At 41.2% G+C, this 19,644-nt stretch overlaps 1 protein-coding gene across 4 annotated transcripts in view; it reads left to right on the top strand.

Moving 5' to 3' along the window:
* MINDY4 (MINDY lysine 48 deubiquitinase 4) overlaps positions 1–19,644 on the top strand; it is a 74,350-nt gene that overhangs the window by 39,670 nt on the left and 15,036 nt on the right. For all 4 annotated transcript variants that reach the window (XM_048951602.1, XM_048951603.1, XM_048951605.1 and 1 more), the window contains exons 14-16: positions 9,037–9,100; positions 9,266–9,427; positions 19,110–19,290. In XM_048951602.1, the coding sequence (XP_048807559.1) occupies positions 9,037–9,100; positions 9,266–9,427; positions 19,110–19,290 (407 nt within the window). The remainder of the gene's footprint in view (positions 1–9,036; positions 9,101–9,265; positions 9,428–19,109; positions 19,291–19,644) is intronic.

Genomic DNA, 19,644 nt, shown 5'->3' on the forward strand with positions numbered 1-19,644 from the left:
AGCAACTTGACCTCTCTGAAAAATACACATTGGACATGTGACTGTTTGTGGCTTTACAATATGGAGGAAGCATGAGAGTAGATTTACCAAAGCAGGCGAGTTTGTTGGGATCCAGTCCTTGCTAGGGAAGACACCAGTCCTTGTTTCTCTGGGTAAGTGAACTTCTGTGGCTGCTGCTAGAGAGATTGCATGCAATTGATGATCACTAGGATCTTTCATGCCTTTGGTGTTCTGTTGTGTGAATTGGACAGAGGTCTTTCAAGCTGAGCATTCACTGGACAAATATTGGCTTTATTTATGTGGAATCTTAATGAAGCACAGATTTCAGCTCCATCTGCTGAGAAGCAATAAGCTAGGGAATGTGCTTGATAGAAGTTCCTATTTCTTCTTCAAAGAGACAAGAAGGGCAGTGTAGTAAGTAAGACAGCCTTAACAATGTTGGAAGGAGGGAGAGGGACTGAGATCTGAAGCTCAGAGGTGAATATGCAGTGGAATATATTGATAAATGAACTGTCACCTTGCAACACTTGGGAGAGGGACTAAGAGATAAAGCCAGACATGATGGTAGAATGGGATTTTGCAGACAAGCTAAAAGAGAGTAGGGTGAGACTAAACACAAACATGCACATGTGTCAAATAAGATCTGGAGATAAGGAAGATTTATATCTGCTAGATATGGAACGTATCCCAAGTGGCAACACAACCACTAAGGCAAGAAGGATTTGAATTAGGCTGGAAGAAGTTTGCTGCACTGAAGAAGAGAGAACAAAAGTTACTGATAGGAAAACAACAGCAACAAGAAACTGAATTCACCAAAAATGGAAGAACTGAGAAAACAAAGCAAATGTTCTGGGTCTGCACATTCATTCTGTCTGACATCTCACTGTGTAAGAGCCTGATATATTGGGAAAAAAATTAAGGAAAAGAACTGGAATATGCACAAATAATGAAGAGACATTTGACTCTTCACTTCCTGTTTAGAAAATTTGGGAAGACTGTAAACAGCTTGGGTCCATAAAACAGAAAGGTGGACACTGCAGAGAGGGAGGATGTTTGGTGTGGATATGCAACAGAAAGAGTTCTTATGGTAACAGGGGAAAAGTCAAAGAGAATTATTAGCTAAATTGAAAAAAACCACACCTTAGCACCATCAGAATAAAATCAGTTACTGGTGAGATGATGAGCTTTTTGCATTTGGTGTCACGCCATATGAGAAGTCATTTACTAATGTGATGACAGGAGATATTTGAGGAATGGTATGGATGATAACCAAAGGTACTCAGAAGAGACTTATCAACGTGGAGAAAGTTACTGATAACATCCATCAGTGATCAGTCTGGAATTAAATTTCCTTCATATTCCTTCAGTGATGTTGGGAAAAGGGAGTGGTGTGCTATTGAAATGTACTGATCACTCAAGGCTGAGAGATGCTGGCAGTACAGAGAAGGAATCAGGTTCTGAAGAAAAGTTGGCTCAGCTTTGTGAATAGCAGAAGAGTTTATTTTAAGTGCAGAAATTACACGGTCGTGCAAACAGGGGACTGCTGTTCTGTGGGGGTTCATCAGTTGTAAATGGGAGGATAAGGAGTTGAGGAGAGTCATGGAGCGACTGGAGAATGACGTTGATCCAGTAATAAGAAATAGCCTTGGATTTGCTCTTAGGCGGTTTCAGTGTAAATAGTTTGAGGAGGAGGAGGAGTAAAAGGTTGTGCAAGGTATTTACATGTCCTCGCTGGAACACCATCCACCCATAGATGCTGGAAGAAGTGTAGGTGAAGAGAAGAGCAGGGGAAGGAGAAATCTGTCTTATAAAAGAAAAAGTTTATCTGTTGTGGCCTGAAAAACAAGTTTTGAGACAGGACGTGGCTATCTTCTGCAATATGGGAGACAACTGGAGCTAAGGGAACAAGAAGGACTGAGAAGCATTATTTGATTCAAAGAACAGCATTAAGACAATGTGAAAAAGCATCCGTAACTTCATAAACCTAGTCAGATTACAAGCAGATTTCAGATTCCTAAGCTACCCCTGTGAAAAGTATGGGAAGCCAAGAAAGCCACCAAGGAATGTTATCTGTGAAAGAGTCTGAGATGGCCAGAGTTTATCAGACAGATACAGAGAACATCATTTTCCTTTCTTCCCCGTGTCTGCAACTCTGCTTTATCCCAGCTGTAGTCCATACCACAGCTAATATAAATTGCTCTGGCAAGTTTCTGAGATGTGCATTTAATAAGACTGTCTATTTAGGATTAAAGGTCCATCTAGCTTGTTACTCCATCTTTGAGAGTGGAAAGCTGTGGCTGCTGAGGGTGACTATGTAAGACACGGGGTGAATAGAGGGCAGTAATTGTGCTGGTGTTTTCTCCATCTTTCTGATGGTAGGTAATTCAGAGACTTCCAAAGCTGGCAGTTGTATCCAGACTGTGTATTATCTCTTGATGAACCTATGCCCTATGAACACAGCTAAACTATTTGGAACCCTTTGATTCTTTTGGCCTCCGTGGCACTCTGTGGCAATGAGTTCCCCAGTGTTGTGTGCCCTGTGAAAGTGTTCTTCCTTTTTTTGTTCTTGAACTGCTTGCCTGGTAGTTGTACAGATCATTGCCTGGTTCACGTTATGAACAGCGCTGTGTAAATGGCCCTTCTTCATTTCCTAATCACTGAGAAATTGTTGGTCCTCTGTTGTACATCAGTTGTCTCCTTTCTTAGTAGAGTGGTCTGTGCAGTCACTTCTTGTAAGAAAGCCGCTCCATTTCTTGGCAGGGATTTCTTGCCTGCATTAGAAATAGTGTGGCCAGCAGGAGCAGGGAGGTGATCATCCCCTGTACTCAGCACTGGTGAGGCCGCACCTCGAGTACTGTGTTCAGTTTTGGGCTCCTCACTACAAGAAAGACATTGAGGCCCTGGAATGTGTTCAGAGAAGGGCAACGAAATGGTGAGGGGTCTGGAGCACAAATATGAGGAGCGGCTGAGGGAGCTGGGATTGTTCAATGTGGAGAAGAGGAGCTCAGGGCAGAGCTCACTGCACTGTACAACTTCCTGAAGGGAGGCTGTGGTGAAGAGGGATTTGGCCTCTTCTCCCAGGCAAATAGTAGGACCTGAGGAAATGGCCAGAAGTTGTACCAGAGGAGGTTTGGGTTGGACATGAGGAGAAACTTTTTCTCTCAAAGGGTGGTCAGGCACTGGAATGGCTGCCCAGGGAGGTGGTGGAGTTGCCGTCCCTGATGGTGTTCAAGAGGCGCCTGGATGAGGAGCTGCGAGAGATGGTTTGGTGCTTGTGGTACAGATAGGAATGGGAGGGGGGTTGGACTGGATGATCTTGCAGGTCGTTTCCAACCTTGTGATTCTGTGATTCTTCTGGACCTCTGAACTTTCCTGTTCTGCTCTGTCTTTGTGCAGCCTGACCCGCCATGAGATCGACTCACCTATGCTGTCCTTGAAGTCCTCTTCTGCATTCTTCCAAAGTAACATTTTCTCCTATAAAAAAAAGTACTGCCGAGAAAAGCAAGAGAGGGAAAATGTAAACTAGGGAAACCAAATGCTTAATTTCTCTTGAATCACTGATTTTATGACTTAATGTGGGAGCGTTTGTGCATTGCTTTTAGTTGGCTTGTCTGAGCAAGGACAGTCTCTTGTTAAAGCTGGCTATGGAATGTTCTTATTTCTATAGCAACTGTATTTCTCAGCTTGTAAACTAAAAATATATACTCAGTCTGCCCACACTACTGGTGTATTTGTGAGCATGACTTATCTTTCCAAACTTTGGTATGCAATGACAGGATGGCCAAACCCAAGCCATAGGAGGCTCCTTTACACTCACCAAACAGAAAACACGTTTCCCAGTATTTTCCTGTGCTCTACAAATGATCTGAGGTTCTGTAAGTTATTATCAGGACATACTAGTTTCTCCCCCTGTACTGAAATGTAAAGAAGAGTGGTTGGATGAAGACTGTGCATCCACCTTCAGGTATAAAAAATTGGCTGGTCCCTATCTAAGAGGCACATTAGCTTTGTCATCTTCCCAGTCTTGTCCGTTCCCTTTCCTTCAGGAAATCACAGCAGTTCAGAAATGAATGGTTTTGATTTTAGGGGCATAATGTGTGCTCCTAAATACAAACTTGAGGGAATGGCCTCAAGTTGTGCCAGAAGAGGTTCAGGTTGGATATTAGGAACAGTTTCTGCTCTGAAAAAGTGGCCAGGCACTGGAATGGGCTGCCCAGGGAGGTGGTGGGGTCACCCACATGGGAAGTGTTTCAGAAATGTTTAGATGTTGTACTGAAGGATGTGGTTTAGTGGGCAAATGCTGGTGGTAAGTGGATGGTTGGACTGGATGATCTTGGAAGTCTTTTCCAACCTTGGTGATTCTGTGATTCTATCTTTGAAAAAGTCTCCAAAGAGATGAAAGAAAGTCAGTGTGATTCTACTACAAAATAAGGCAGTAATAAAAACACAGTCGTGTTTTTGCCAAATTGAAGCCAGTGCCCTCTTGTACTGCATACTGTCCAGCTCCATTTGCTAAACATAAGCTCATTGTGGTCAAAAAGATCCTGGTTTAAAATCTTTGCTCCATGTGTTCATCTCAGAGGGATGTATTACCTTCAAGATAAAGATAATTTGCTTCAGAAAATGGAGCAGAGCGTTGAGTGCTCTGATGGCTTAATTGCTTTTCACATCAGATCTGCCCCCTGAAACACAAGCACTTGCTATACGGCGTTAATGCCCTGTATCAGCACATCTGATGGCTCTTACCTGCATTTCTACCTGAGTACATTTTGCATTTCAAGAACTTTGTGAAATTGCCAGGTAAGTGAAGAAGGTGACAAAGACAGAATGGATGCCACCTCCTTCATTTTGTTTTTTTTCTTAACAGAGGGGCTCTTCCCTTCTTTTTTAAACACTCGTTTATAGCCTTTGCAGTGTGCCAGTATTAGAAAAAAAAAGAAAGAGGAACACTTACACAATAAACCCGTCGCCCATCCTGTCATTTTTCCACATCCCCATTGTAATTATTTGAAATCCTTGTGCTTGAAGAGGAGTTTTTCTCCCTCCCAGCCCAAATTCTATTTTGGGAGTAGACTTGTAATTGTGTGTTTGTTAATATAGCTGTCTGTTGCCATGAACAAAGTGAGGTCACCAGTTTTCAACTACAGCTTTGCCACAGAGTTAAGGGCTTTCAAACACTTCCTTAAATGTACCATTTTTTTTTACTTCACATCATTTCATTTTGTTCTGCTCTTAAGGTGCTGTCAATCAAAATGATATCAAGGAAAAATGTCTATCATTAAAATAGCATATTTTGATGGGCTGGGAGTTGTACTGCTGTCACATCTGTCTGTGACTTTTCTGTTTAATACACAGCGTTCAGATGTTCTCCTTTAGAGACTTGGCAAGGGTTTTCCTGGAACTATATTGAGAATTAATGCATATGTACCATTTTAAAATGTTTTATTTACCTAACTCAGTGTTATTTTTTTTAAAGCTCATTGGTCGCATGTTATGTTGTATTGTAGCATCCAGAGCTCAAAATGTTTATATTTTGAATCTGTATTTATGCACTTTTAATACTTGAGTAGAGTCCAGCATACCACTGTAATTTAGTTTATCAGTGCTAAGGCTCATACTGCCTTTACAATATCCTCTGATTGTAACCGTGCTGCTTTCTCCCATCTACCCTAAACTCCTGAAGGCTTTTTTAATAGTTTGTATGTTCTGAATTAGATGAATGGATTGAAAATGTGAGGCAAATTTCTGATGAATACGAATTGCCACAGTTACCTGGAGATCAGCAGGTTGTGCCACCCACCTTGCTGGTGATAGGAGGACGTTTGGGTGGCCTTGGAGGTTCTTTTCCAACCTTGATGATTCTATGATTGTATGGTTTTAAGCTGAGACAGGGGAGGTTCAGGTTGGATATGAGGAGGAAGTTTTTCAGCCAGAGGGTGGTGAGGCACTGGCACAGGTTGCCCAAGGAGGCTGTGGATGCCCCATCCCTGCAGGCATTCAAGGCCAGGCTGGATGTGGCTCTGGGCAGCCTGGGCTGCTGGTTGGTGACCTGCACACAGCAGGGGTTGGAGCTGGATGAGCATCGTGCTCCTTTGCAACCCAGGCCGTTCTGTGATTTGATGATCTGTACATCTCCAGTACTTGAAACTCTAATGAATTGCATTACCTTCTAATGACTCCAAGCCATCAGTTTCTACAAGGCTGAAGACAAGCACAGAAACGTAAACAGGGCCATGGAGGAAATGAAATTAATAATACAGAATCACCTTTTTTTTTTTTGGAAAAACTATTTCAGATATTCCTACCCTAAAGCCACCAGCATTAAAAACAATGGAAATAAGCAGACGTTTAGCACTGTGTGTTTTTGGTTGATTTCTGTCATAGCAATATCTCCTCTCTTGCTGTAAAGCAGGCAGTGGTTCCAAAGACAGATTTGATTGCAATGAAAAAAAGGTTTAAGCCTTATTATGGAAGCACCTCGTTTCAATTTAATAAAAGGAAAGAAAATTTAAGAAGAGATATTTTTAAAAAAGCAGTACAGCATTAATAGATGAGAGGGAGATGAGTTTTGCCATATCAGTTAGGTTCTTTGAGCCTAAAAATATGTCCACTCATTGGTCAAGACATTAGAAAAGCTGGAGAATGGAATTCTGGCACAGCTGAATGGAGAATTCAGCCATTGAAGGCATCTTTGCAAGAAGTGAAACACAGCAAAGGTTGAAACCAAGTCTTCATGGCCATTGAGAAGTGTGTTAATCTGTGTATGTTAAACTGATGTGAGCTCTAACGGAGTGATCTGAAATTCAGCAAATATCAGTGTCCACTTTTTGGTTCTGAAAGATCTGGCTCAAGAACTGATGATTCCTATTGAAGATACTGCCTTAGTGTATTTGAACACATTTAATTTTAAGTATTTGTCCAGGAGATGTTCAAAATCAGCATTTTTATCTGTCTAATTGAGTGGTTTCAGACTGCAATCCTATGATGATATGGAGTCCTATGATATAATGGAGGCAAAGGCCACCATTGGGAGCCAGCAGTCAGCATTTTTCCACCTCACTCCAGTTAGATCCACGTACCAATGCTGACTTAAAAGTCTCATGGCTTAAGTTTAAGTTTTTCTCTATGAATGTAATTTAAAAATTAGAGATGGAAAATTCCACACAGGGACAACACAGAATGAGCAGCACCCAATAGCCAGGATACCAGAACGAACAAACGCTTCCTCTTTTCTCGTCATCAGTGGATCTCTTCACAGCCTAGCAGAAAACAAAACACGCTGTTGTAGTTATCTGATGTCTTTACAATGCACGAAGATCACTTATGCTTTTGGTAAGCTGATGCCTTTTGTCAGAACAACAAATACACCTGCAGTGATGTTGGTAAGTCTTTGGGGGGAATGAATCATAATCTTGAAACGATTCAGAATGGATGTAAATCACCCAGCTATATGCCTGATGTTTGTTTCCTCATCAGCAGAGATGATTTGAAAGGCAGATGTGCTTCTCCTTAAAAACCTGAGATACACCTCTAATCTCCCATATTGTTTGTACCTACAGATGAAATTAGAACTTCCTCCTATTGTCCTTCTCTTGTGTCCCATCGTCCCTAACTGACGCATATTGTATAGTCTGCTCATTTCAAATGAGGCAACGGCATTTTCAAGATGAAACTGTTTCTCAAACTGAGAAATGGCTGAAATCCAAAGATTATTATCGCCCCATCCATTCCTCACAGTGTTGCATGGGAGAATTTTCTGTATCGTGGACGCACTTTCTGAGGTCTTTGCTTTGATTCCCCACTAGCAGGAGAGATGATCGTGACACTTTTTTTTTTGTAATGAGGCTAACCTGTAAATTATCATGAAAATTAAAAATAAAATGAGAATTGATGGCTAAGACAAATTTGTCTTTAATCTTCTTTTCAAATTTCTTCATAGAGCATCTATAGCAATATTGAAGGGAAAATCCAAGCTAGCTCTAGCGTAACCAGATAAAATTAACTGTTGCTTTATAGCAAGCAATGCATTTTCTTTTTTTTTTTAAATAATCATGCTAATTAGAAAGGACCGTGGCTATTGATGTGCACAGGAGACTTTGCAAGACAAACAAGAGGCGGAAGGCTGTATGTATGGAGAATAAACCAGTTTTAATTGATGACCATTCAGGCATTCTTTCTACTTTTATATCCCAAATAGGGATATGTGAAAGCAATTGAGATCAACAAAAGAAATAACTTTTTTATGAAGCACAGAATTAATATGTGTTGTTTTGGGTTTTTTTTTTTGCCATAACTGAGAATTTAGTAGACTGTTTGTTCTCCAGACCAGATTAGAAATTTATTTATGTATAGCATAATTTTTGCAATTACATTCTATCTGTATGATAAAAATGGTCACACTTACAATCTGCATGTTTTTGAGCATTGGCCAATAACGAATCTAATAATTCCAGCAGTTATGGGAGAGAGAAACTGGTTTGGTTTGGGTAGATACTACTACTCCTTAAGGATCAGTACTGCAATTTCACTGAGTTCTCTCTTTGGTTTCAGAAAGCAGAAGATGGGATGAGGTGACAGGATTATAAATTTGTACACCCGCAGACTTTTTCTTTCTTCTTTTCATGGAGAATATAGTGCATAGATAATAATATCATCTTCAGTGTGTGGGTTTATCCCAAGGGTTAACGGCAGGAATGACAAATACACTCATTTTTCAGAGCGTTGTGTCTTGCTTGTAATATAAGGCAAACTGCCCAGTAGTTTTTAGCTGCTTAAGTTCTAGTTTGTAGTGATAATGGCTTTTCTTTTCCTATACAGCTGTTTTCTTTGTTCTAGATCTCAGTAAATACTGCTAGCTACGGCTTTAATTGAGATCTATCCTTTTACTCTATGGAAAAAAAGCCATCTTGAGAAATGTTCCAAAATCTCAAGTTGTATTCCTATTGGAGAAAAAGTATTTTTCCTCCCCAGGATTTAGACATATTAAATCTTATGAGAAGAAGCAACCATGTCTGAATATCCGCCGTTCCTTTCCAGGGTGCGCAATGACTTCGACGTCCTCACGAACCGGCTGATCGGCAGCCACGGCTACTGCACTCAGGTAAGGGAAACACGGAGCCCTGGAGGTGTTGTGTGCCTCTGAGAGCTGTGCCACAGAAAGCTGTTGCTCACCTATGGGAGGAGATGGCATTTCTCACACGCGCACACGTGCACCTTTGCGCCCGCGTTGGAAGAACTCAGCTTATTTTAATTACGTCGCCAACAGGAATTGGTGAACTTGCTGTTGACTGGCAAAGCTGTGTCCAATGTTTTCAACGATGTGATAGAGCTGAATTCTGGAAATGGAAACATCACCATTCTGAAAGGCATCACGAGCCGCAGTGACATTGGGTTGCTGTCTCTTTTTGAGCACTATGACGTCTGCCAGGTATGTTTTCCATTCTTCTGATTTTTATCCAAAAGGGAACAATTAATAACTTTAAAATTGGCTTGGAATGAGTATAGAAAGTAAGAAATTATGAGCTTCATTCTGCTGCCCACTCAGATGGTTCCGGTGCAATTTCCAGATGCCCCAAGGCAAAGTGTGGTGAACTTCTTTTAGTGCTGGTGGTGGCAATGGTGATGAGGAGATGGTTGGACTAGATGATCTTGTAGGTCGTTTCCAACCTTGTGATTCTGTGATTCTGGATGCAGGTCCTGTGTCATGCAGCCCTCTGTAAATGGCTTGGGCAATCTCTGAGCATCTCAAACATTCATTGCTTACATGTTTTTCTAGCTGATCTCTTGCAGTGGCAGTCAGCTTGCTGGCTAACACATTTCTGTTTCAGTATCTGCTGTTCCCTTGATTGTATTCACCAAATCTCCGCTGATTACAGAGGAGTTGAGGTGCCCAGCTCACACGTGGGTGCTTATATTCTGGTCATGTAAACATAACAGGCTGTATCTGGAGCTGATGCTTACCTTAAGTGTTGGTTTTCCATTAGTTTGTGTGACTAGGAGCCAGACTGATTGCATCATCTAATTCATGCTGGAATGCTGGAGGTTGTCATATTGTGTTAGAAATAATAACAGACAATGGATGTAGCTGGCAACAGAATGGGAACGTTCCCTTTAATATGTTTTTGAAATTAATATTTTAATTGTGTTTATCATGAACTGAGAAAGATTAAAATTTAAAAGAAGTGACAGCCATTAATTTACCTCTGGAAAAACATGCGTGAGGATTTCTCTGATTTCTCCATCAGCAGATCTTATCATCACAGTGGACATCTTTCCTAATGACATATTCTATCTAAAACAGTCTTGTGTCTGATGCTGGGATTTTCTTTGAAGCCTGTGTTAGATGCTAGATGAGATAACTGTAATGGTCCCATCTGGATTTGCCATCAGTGCCTCCATACAAATTGGAAGGTGATTAGCACAGAGTCTGTTTGTACTTGTCTAATATAAATATGTGTCTGAAAACAGAGTTAGATTTTCACTATGTTTCCCATATGGCTGAAAGCAGTTCCATTTTCCTACTACTGAGAATTCTAATTCCTCTTACTTTTAATTAATGCAATGCTTTACATCATTTACAAGGTTATAATCAGGCTTAAATTCGGTACATAAAGCATATCTCAACGTTTCCAATTCGGACTAATTTGGAGCAAACTGAAGTAAAAATAAATTAGCTTCAGTGGCTATTTCAAGCTCGCTGTCCTTTCCTATAAAGAATGTAACACTTAAAACCTCAAATAAAAAGGTTTGCAGTAGCATTTTTTCCACTCTCCAGTGAGCGAAGCGACTTCTAAATAGCAAGATGGTCATTGAGGTCAGTGCAGCTAAGAGCTATTTCTTTCTCATCTAAGAGCAAAATAAAAAGTTGCTCAGAGAATCAGACACTGTCTTCCACTCGCTCTGCAAATTACACAGTGGAGAGGGGTCCGTCCTTCCGTCTGGACTTGGGAGCAGGGATCTGTTTTCCAAGCCAGAGACTCTTAATCAGCTACAGAAGCCCCAGTACATGTTGTCTTCCCTTTTTGTTGTTGTTGTTGAGTCTACACCAGTTAGGCATCTGATGCCAGTTGTCACGCTTATTATTAAGAACATCTGTGAGCATTGCAGTTCGTACATCTGGGTGCACATTGCATGGCCTGACTAAGGGCTGGGCACTCCAGTTCCTGCTGGAGTTTAGCTTCAAGTCTGGGCAGTCCCTATCACAGCTTTGGTGCAGGGGGCCACATTCTGCTTTCTGTTTCAAACCTGCTTGTTTCCGAAATCAAATGGCACTGATAGCTTGCTGTGTTGGAACTGGGAAGAGAATTTGCCTGCAAGTCTTTCGAGTGGACTGTTTTCTTCCTCTTTGTATTTCAGTAAGTAGCTCCAGCCTCCAATTACATTGTGGCTGTGAGGATGGCTGAAACCAGAAATGGAAAAGAACTGTAATTTATCTTTTTTTTTTCCCCCAGGAGTAAGAAAATCCTGAGCGTGATATATGGTGAATCATAGACATTGGAGTAGGAAAACTCCCTCTAGGTCAAACCCAGCCGATTTCTCAGGGGATGATGCAGGATATTTTTGTGTCCTGTCGCAAAGCAGGCTCTCTTTAAAAAACCCCTATTCATTCTAGTGGTTGGCAGCCCTGCACATAGCAGGGGGGGTTGAAACTAGATGATCTTGTTGTCCTTTTCAACCCAGGCCCTTCTATGATTCTATGATTCCATAAACTCTTGCCATCAGATAGCCACTTATTGGTTGATTGTAGTGCATCTAATTATGATTTTGCCTTTTTTCTCACGTGTCTACTTTAGAATATGAGGAAGTACAAAAAAGGATTGTACCTCTGTATGTGGAGATTGTGGTGTTATCTACCATACAGCTTGTGCTTTGGACATACTTCCACATGTTAAACCTGATGGTCCATTTACTTAGTTTCCTCTGATTATCTTTCCTCCTTCTAATCCAGCCTTCCCCCAGAACAACTAATGGCCATCTGCTAGACATTTGTGAGCTGATGCAACAGTCGCAACAGCTTTTTCAACAGCTCATCTTGTCCAGAGCTTGTTTTTATTGCTCTCCTGTAGACTTCTTCCTACTTACCAATGCAGTCATTAAGAGATACACAAGATTCCAGGCAGTAAATCCACACAGGAAAATATTCTTATATATTTCATCTCTCTGGTCTAAAATATGGGGTATTCATATATAAGGCACAGTTTTCTTGGCATATCTTTGGAGCTGAGAACACTGTGAGGGCATGAGAACGGAGTTAATTCTTCTGTCAAATGTCAACAGTAGCAAATAAGAACAAAATGATCTGTCCCTTTTTCACCCATGATTCCTGAAGAATCCCTCTGTTGCTGATCCAGCAGTCTCTTTCAGTGAATCATGCTGAATGTGTTATCTTTGCTGATTGGAAAAACGTGTGCTTCATGTCATTTGTCTGGAACTGTTCATGTCCAGTCATCACTCCTAGTCCTACCATTACCATGTTCATTTTAGTCTTTGTAGTGTAATTACTTGTTGTGCATTTTTTTTTGACAATGACAGATGGATTTATTCAATGCAATTCATATGCAAACATTTAGTTTCATAGTGAAATTCCACATTTTTATGCAAAAAAGCTAAAAATCCGCACTGTTCCTTCTCTGTAGGCAAGTCACAGATGTTTGGATTTGTTCCTTTGTGACAAGCCTGTACTCAAGCTACGTATCTTAGTTCCACCTGATCCTACACATTGAACTGGGAAGACTTCATTAAAATTTTGGGCTTTCTGGTATTTTTTTAATGCTTTATAAATTGCTGAAATGTTTTTAAAAGCTGGTCAACCTGCCTAAACCTGGGCTGGCTTCCCTCTGTCTGCTGGCTGGCAGCATGCAGCGGGTCCGTAATAGTCTGAGGAGCTGTGTGGTTTCTGCAGTGGGACAAGACCTCGGGTAAAGAAGCCAGGTGCAGAAGTGTGCAGGACCAATGCAGAGGTGACCTGAGAGAAAGTCCCTGCTTTTTGCTCAGTCCTTGGCTTTGCAATAACGTTTTACAAGGGAGGTGATGGATGAGCAAAAGGCAAAGCGCTTTTCTCCGGCTCATGCAGTGAGCTAGCGGTTCAACTTGAGGAAGGTACAGCTATTCTGAATGTCTGCTTTCATGGTTTGTACAATACTGGCTGATTTGGCCTTCTGAAATGCTTTCTGAAAGCACTACAGTATGCACTGTTACACCTCCTAAGGTAAGTATTCGAGGCTGCTCAGGATGAGGACTCTGATTCTTCTAGGAGTTGGACTAAATGCTCCTTATGGGTCCCTTGTAATTCAGGATATTCTGTGATTTTTGGTCTTCCCTGCTCCTAGGCAGTCCTGCTATCACAGAGAAGCCAGCTATCTATAGGTGACCTCCCAGGCTCACCATATTCTGATTCCTGACAGCATCCAAATCCATGCATCAGCTGTCAGCATTTCGAAAGAGTCTGCTTTTTAGTGTTCATGTTTCTGAAAACGAAGAGAAAACAGTGTTGACAAAGAAATTACAGTCATTTTTCCTGTGTCTTTTCAGAAGGAGAAGGAAACATAAAAGAACAGAATTTATCCATTAAAATTCCACATATGGGAAATATTATCTTTGGTCCTTTTGATGAAACCAGCACAAGCTGTGCTATAACAAGACCTACTTGAATTATTAAATTCAGCACACATGGTTTGTCTTCTGGCACCTCACCTGTTTATTTGCCCTGTGGAACGTCCTTCCTATAACCTCCTGTGCTGGGAAGTATGTCTGCTAAGCAGGAGCCTCTCTCAGTCAGATGGACTGGATTCAAGTCAGGTCATTGGTGAGGTTGTGGAGGGGGAGGGATAGAAAGAGTTTTTTAACCACCTTGTTTAAGAAAACATCAAAAAAGTAGGCATTTGCAAAATGGAAACCAATGGTTGGTTGTATTTTCTGCTTATTTTTCAGTAATGGGTAGGCAATAGACGTTGTACATCAATGGATGCATTCTGCAGGTGGCTGCTATTTATGCAAGGCATTCATGAGTGCCACCGTGGGCAAAAATATGTGATACATTCAGTTTGATTGAAGCAAACCTGACAAAGCATTGACCGTATTTAAAGTGTATTCTTCATTCCTTTCTTTTAAATCCCTCTTTCTGTCTTGGAAATGAAATTTTCTTTAATGAAGTCCTATTGTCCTCCTCATGGACATCTTTTTTCCCAGTAGCCAGTCACTGTTGCTGAAATATTGGCATTGATTTCTTGTCAAAGCTGCCAAATAAGAAACAATCACAGCAATTTTTCGTAAGACTATAAGACAAACTTCACATTTAAAAGAGCTTTGCATCGTTTGTTAAAATGCAAAACAGAAAATGTTAAGTCAAATATTGTCCTCCTATCTGTTCATATTGTAGATATCTGTATTTTGGTCTGGACTGATCCCATCAAACTTTATCTCTTCTTCCTTGATTTTTACAGAGAGCCAAAGCCTAGAGGCCAACCCAAATTAGGGGGCCAACAAATAGATGTTAGAGTTAAGTGGACTGAATCTTGACCCATCTTTGCCATTGCAGTAAAGCAACAGATTGAAATTAGTATAAATCCCTCCACTTGGCCTGAAGGAATGGCAAAGTCCTGAAGTCTGAATGAGGGGGTGATTTTCCCTCAATATTACTTCACTTGGTGGGACATACAAGAAAAGCAACAGAATGGGGCAAGGATAAAGGAACAATCTTGAGGCTACCTGGCACCTTTTTGCCTTACTACAATTGCTGTGTTCTCCTATAGACCTAAGTGAAAAAACATCAGTGCTGCCCAAGTCTTTTCTTCCCTTTGGTCATCCTGGGACTGAGCACACATCTCTTTCAGTTCTTCTCCATTAGTTATGTACTTTTTTCCTCCAAATTCACCATCAGAAAGGACTCAAAGCTATGGAAAATATCTATGACTCCCATGTATCTGTATTTTTTTCTTACTACTGCTAATAAATATCTGGCTAAAAAAATGCTTCAATCTCTGCCTGACCTGGCATAGCCACTAAGTTTTGCACAGTCTGAATATCAGAAGTTGTGAACATTAATTTTATGTCTTAATCTAAAATTAAAAGTAAGTGCATATTTAATGAACATAAACTTGACACCGTCCCTTAATAACATGCAATGATAGCATGTAAGTGCAAATGGAGATGTAGCAGTAATATGGTTGACCTGCTGTTCTATTAATGGTGGTGGAATGGGTCATCTGAGTTAATTGTGTCCTCGATCACCCAAGCACTGTTATAAGGGTGTCTGTTTTTACATCATTGACTTCAACACTGTTGGAACATTGTTTAATGTTAATTCAACCCAGCAGAGGCCCTGGCAACTGGGGGAAAAGAGCTGTCAGAACAAACGATAGGCTGCTTGTTTGTTCCACTTGGTATACGTGTGGCAAAAGCCTTGCTCAGTGAGGAAATCATGTCTGAATGGGGCAGTACCATGCATTCATGTTGGCAGCTACATAGGAGTAATTCTCCTGTAGTAAATATTTGTCTGATTTAATTTCAGCATTGTGCAAATACACACTGAAGTCATATGTGGAAAAAGACCACCCGTAGTGTTGAAAACGAGCCTTCTGAAAGGGCTTGCTTTAGAAAGGTTGACATTTTCCAAAGATGAGGATTGTGGCTCTGAAATTTATGAGCATTCTTACAGGATTTGTAAGGGATATGATTACTGTTCAGTGAAGTCTCCTTAGGAATTGGAAACATGCAATACAAAAAGTCATCTTATGCATTCCCCCTCTTAATTTTTTTTGCCTTGGCAAAGATTAATGAGCAAGCTTGAAAATAAATATCGAATAGCAATGCGTTATTATTCTGTAATGCTTTATGATACTACAAGAAGCTTCTTCTGTTCTTCAAACTATAAGACAGCTGATGAGCCCTTGACAAAAATAATGATATTTGATTAAACAGATTCATGCCATGTACTCCTGATTTGCCTTTGGAAATCAGTGCTGCCAGTACATTTGCAGGGCACTTGCTGGAAGGTGCATGCTCAAAGTCAGCTTAAGTGGTTTTGATTCAGATCACGAGATGCTCATTCTTGTCCTTCAGTGTCCTGTGTCAAGGTCCTGGTACACTCCAGGTTTGTTATCACCCAACAACCTGGCCAGGCAACTGAAGAAGCACTCACCACTGATCAGGTGGGTCAGTTAAAAGGAGACATTCTTTTTGTCCACTCAGCAAGTGATGCTTGAAAAAGTAGGCAAGAGAATCCTCACAGTGAGGGTGGGGGCTGTTTTGTCCACCCCGATGCTCATAAACGTAAGTGCAATGTTGCTGCACAGCATGATCACTACGTGCATGTATCAAAGGCTACAGGACATGTATAATTTACTTATCACCTCATTAAATGGAGATATGTTTAAGGGAAACTGCTCCCACCTGCCTGGAGTTCATGGGCTGTTTCTCAGATTATTGTGTATTTTTCTGAGTTTTGTTTGAACTATTTTGCTGATGTAACAGAGAGCTTGGGGAACTGATAGAAGATGTCTGTAGTTGTCATAAGGCCAAGGAGAGCCTGCAGAAAACATGGCACATACTTGTATGGAGAAGGATGAAGAGGCATGGGAGTGTTTAGATAGAGCAAAGGGAACATGTGACACTGTTAGTGGTTGGGCTTGGGTGTTTGTTTCTGCGTGGCAGATGCACATCAGGAGATAAAAGGCAATAAGAGAAGGGAGTAAATGTGTTTGAAGGATGTAATTCCTTGGATATGGGCTGCTATTAGACTTCACTATGGACTCTTTGCTCATTAAGTCTTACAGTTCTACTCAGCACACTGTTGTGTGGGAAGAAAAGTCATCTCAGAACTGAATTTTCTGTACAGTTAAATTGGAAGTGAGATTAGAAACAGATTGAAGTAGCCAGCTGCTGGGTGGACCGCTGCAGTGATGGCTGGGATTGCTGCAGGCCGTGTCTGGATGCAAAACTAACCAAGACCAAGGCGTGGATCTGAGAACAAATGGTTGTGAATCCATGGTTGTATGTATTTCCTGAAAGTTTGGAAGCATGTTTCTCAATTTCATTGTATTGCTTTTTGTAGAAAGAAATACGCATGTAGCTTGAGGAATGCTGTAAGATAGGGATGCTGCTTATAGCCATGTGGATACAAACCATTCTGTGCCAAGTGGACTTAAGGCTGTGAACAAAACCTGAACTTGTTTTCTCTACTGGAGTAGGAATAGCTTGACTTAGCTGGAGGCCCCTAGAAGCTGATGGCAGTAAAACAAAGTGGTAGAGGTGTGGGGGAGAAGCACATCAGGAGGCACTGGCCACTGCTGGTACACAGTGTGATGTTAACAGCAGCATCTGATTCTGAGCTAAAAGTTCAGAGTGAAAGCGATGCAACTGAAATGGAGACTTCTCGTTTCTTATGGGAAATGAGGTTTGACATGCAACATTTTGATGTTCTCATTGTTGCCCTCAAGTTGAGGGCCTTGCCTTCTTCCGCTAGCGTTGTGATTGAAAACTGTGCATATTTGGAAGGTGTTCCTGCAAGACCTTACTCATCTGAACAGCTTGTCCTGACTTCAGTGGGATTGTTCATGTGAGTAAGAGTTGGGGTGGACGTCTGCTTGGAAACAGTTCTGTATCTCTCTAATCCTTTTTTGTCGAACGTTGTTTGATGAAGCTTACAAGTTACTTTAGCAGACATATATGGGAAGAAAACATGTTATTTTTTTAAGAGAAGAGTGACTGTTCCCTTTTGGCTTTGATTTATCAGGATACTAGAATGTGGATGTTTGTGCAACTGAATCTTTTCATCCATTGCCCTCTAATTTGCCGTCTTTTGTTGCATCTGTGTATTTCCCTTCTTGATAACTTGTGTTATGAGTGTTTTTGTAAGCTTGTAAAAAAATGCAGTACATGGAAGCCAAGAATTAAAAAACAAAACTGTTGCATAAAAGCCTGTTTTAAATAGATACAGACAGAGCAATGAATCAGGCAGGAGTTACTTAAGTAGTGAGTAACTGTTATCCGGCATCAGAAGAAATTATCATTTGGGAAGATAATTTTGTAACACTTCAGATTTGAGTTCTAAATCTTAATAATAAGAAGGATATGTTCCTTATGCCTTAGAATACTCTTTAGGCTTTTCATTGCAACTGCATATTTATTGGCTTCTGCTTTTTAGTGCTGTACTGTACTGTACCTGTATTACAGAGGCAGAAACTGATGCTGCATTTTCCTGCATGTACACTTGGACGCTTGGCTGCCATCCCTTGAGTTGCAGATCTACATCATCCCAACAGTGCCACGTCTGTTTAGGAGATAAAACACAAAACTTCAGGTAGAATAAAGATGGTTGTACACAACAACCAGCATGGCAGTGATTCTGTCATGGATTAAGACAGCGGCACGCAAAGGAGAGTGGTAGCTATCTCAGAACACAGTAGTGTCAGGTGAAGAAAATACTGCATTTTACTGACTGACTTCAGGGGAGGCAGAAATCTCCCTGACTCTTTTTATATCAGCATCTACCGTGTTTCAGAGCAATAGATGCATCCCTGTAGGTATTCAAGCATGTATACGTATGTCTGCCTTAAAACATAGAATCATAGAATCACCAAGGTTGGAAAAGACCTAAAAGCTCATCCAGTCCAACCGTTCACCTATTCCCAATAGCTCCTACTAAACCATATCCCTCAACACAGCATCCAGCCTTTCCTTGAACACCCCCAGGCTCGGTGATTCCACCACCTCCCTGTGCATCCATTCCAGTGCCTGACCACCCTTTCTGAAAAGTAATACTTCCTCATGTCCAGCCTGAATCTCCCCTGCCGTAGCTTGAAGCCATTCCCTCTGCTCCCATCACTGATGACACGAGAGAAGAGGCCGACCCCCAGCTCACTACAACCTCCCTTCAGGAAGTTATAGAGAGCAATGAGGAACATAAATCCCATGGGGAGTGATAGAGATGAGTCTTACAGCTATTTCAGAGGACAGTTTCGTCTTGTTCTGATCATTTGGGATGTGATCTTGTTTGCTTGGTACTACAGCTGGATTTTGTCACCTATAATCAAGGCCAGATACTTGCTTTGAACCTCTAAATGACTTACCAGGTCTTTCCTGGTCTGTAATCTTCTAAATCTTTCTTTTAGGTCGGTTGTTACCTGAAGACTCCTAAATACCCAATTTGGTTGGTATGCAGTGAAAGCCACTTCAGTGTGCTTTTTTGTCTGGAAAAGGATTTACAAGGCGACTGGAAAACCGAGCGGAGGTTTGATCTCTATTATTACGATGGCTTGGCCAACCAAGAAGAAGAAATACGATTAACAGTTGGTACGTACAGTGCAGTGACTGCATCTCACCCCTTGCGGTGGTGACATCGAAAAGAAGCATCCAAAATTGCATGAAAAGTGAACAAATTGATGATGGTATCTGGCATTACGAGAGCATTTGTGAGCCTGTTTTCTAATTTCCAGAATTAGTCTTGATGTTTCATTTGAAAGCAGATTTCTCAAGGCAGTCATGAGGACAAGCCCTTGGAAGGGCATTTTCCTCCAGCTGTTGCTGTGTGTTTTCTGCAGGCAGAAAGTGCAAACCTTCTGTTCCTCAGCACTACACACATGGTAGTGTGAGCAGAGCAGGTGAGCAAGGATTGAATCCTTGCTTCCAAATCCAGCTGCTTCACAA

Source organism: Lagopus muta, chromosome 7 (assembly GCF_023343835.1).
Source record: "Lagopus muta isolate bLagMut1 chromosome 7, bLagMut1 primary, whole genome shotgun sequence".
NCBI lineage: Eukaryota > Metazoa > Chordata > Aves > Galliformes > Phasianidae > Lagopus > Lagopus muta.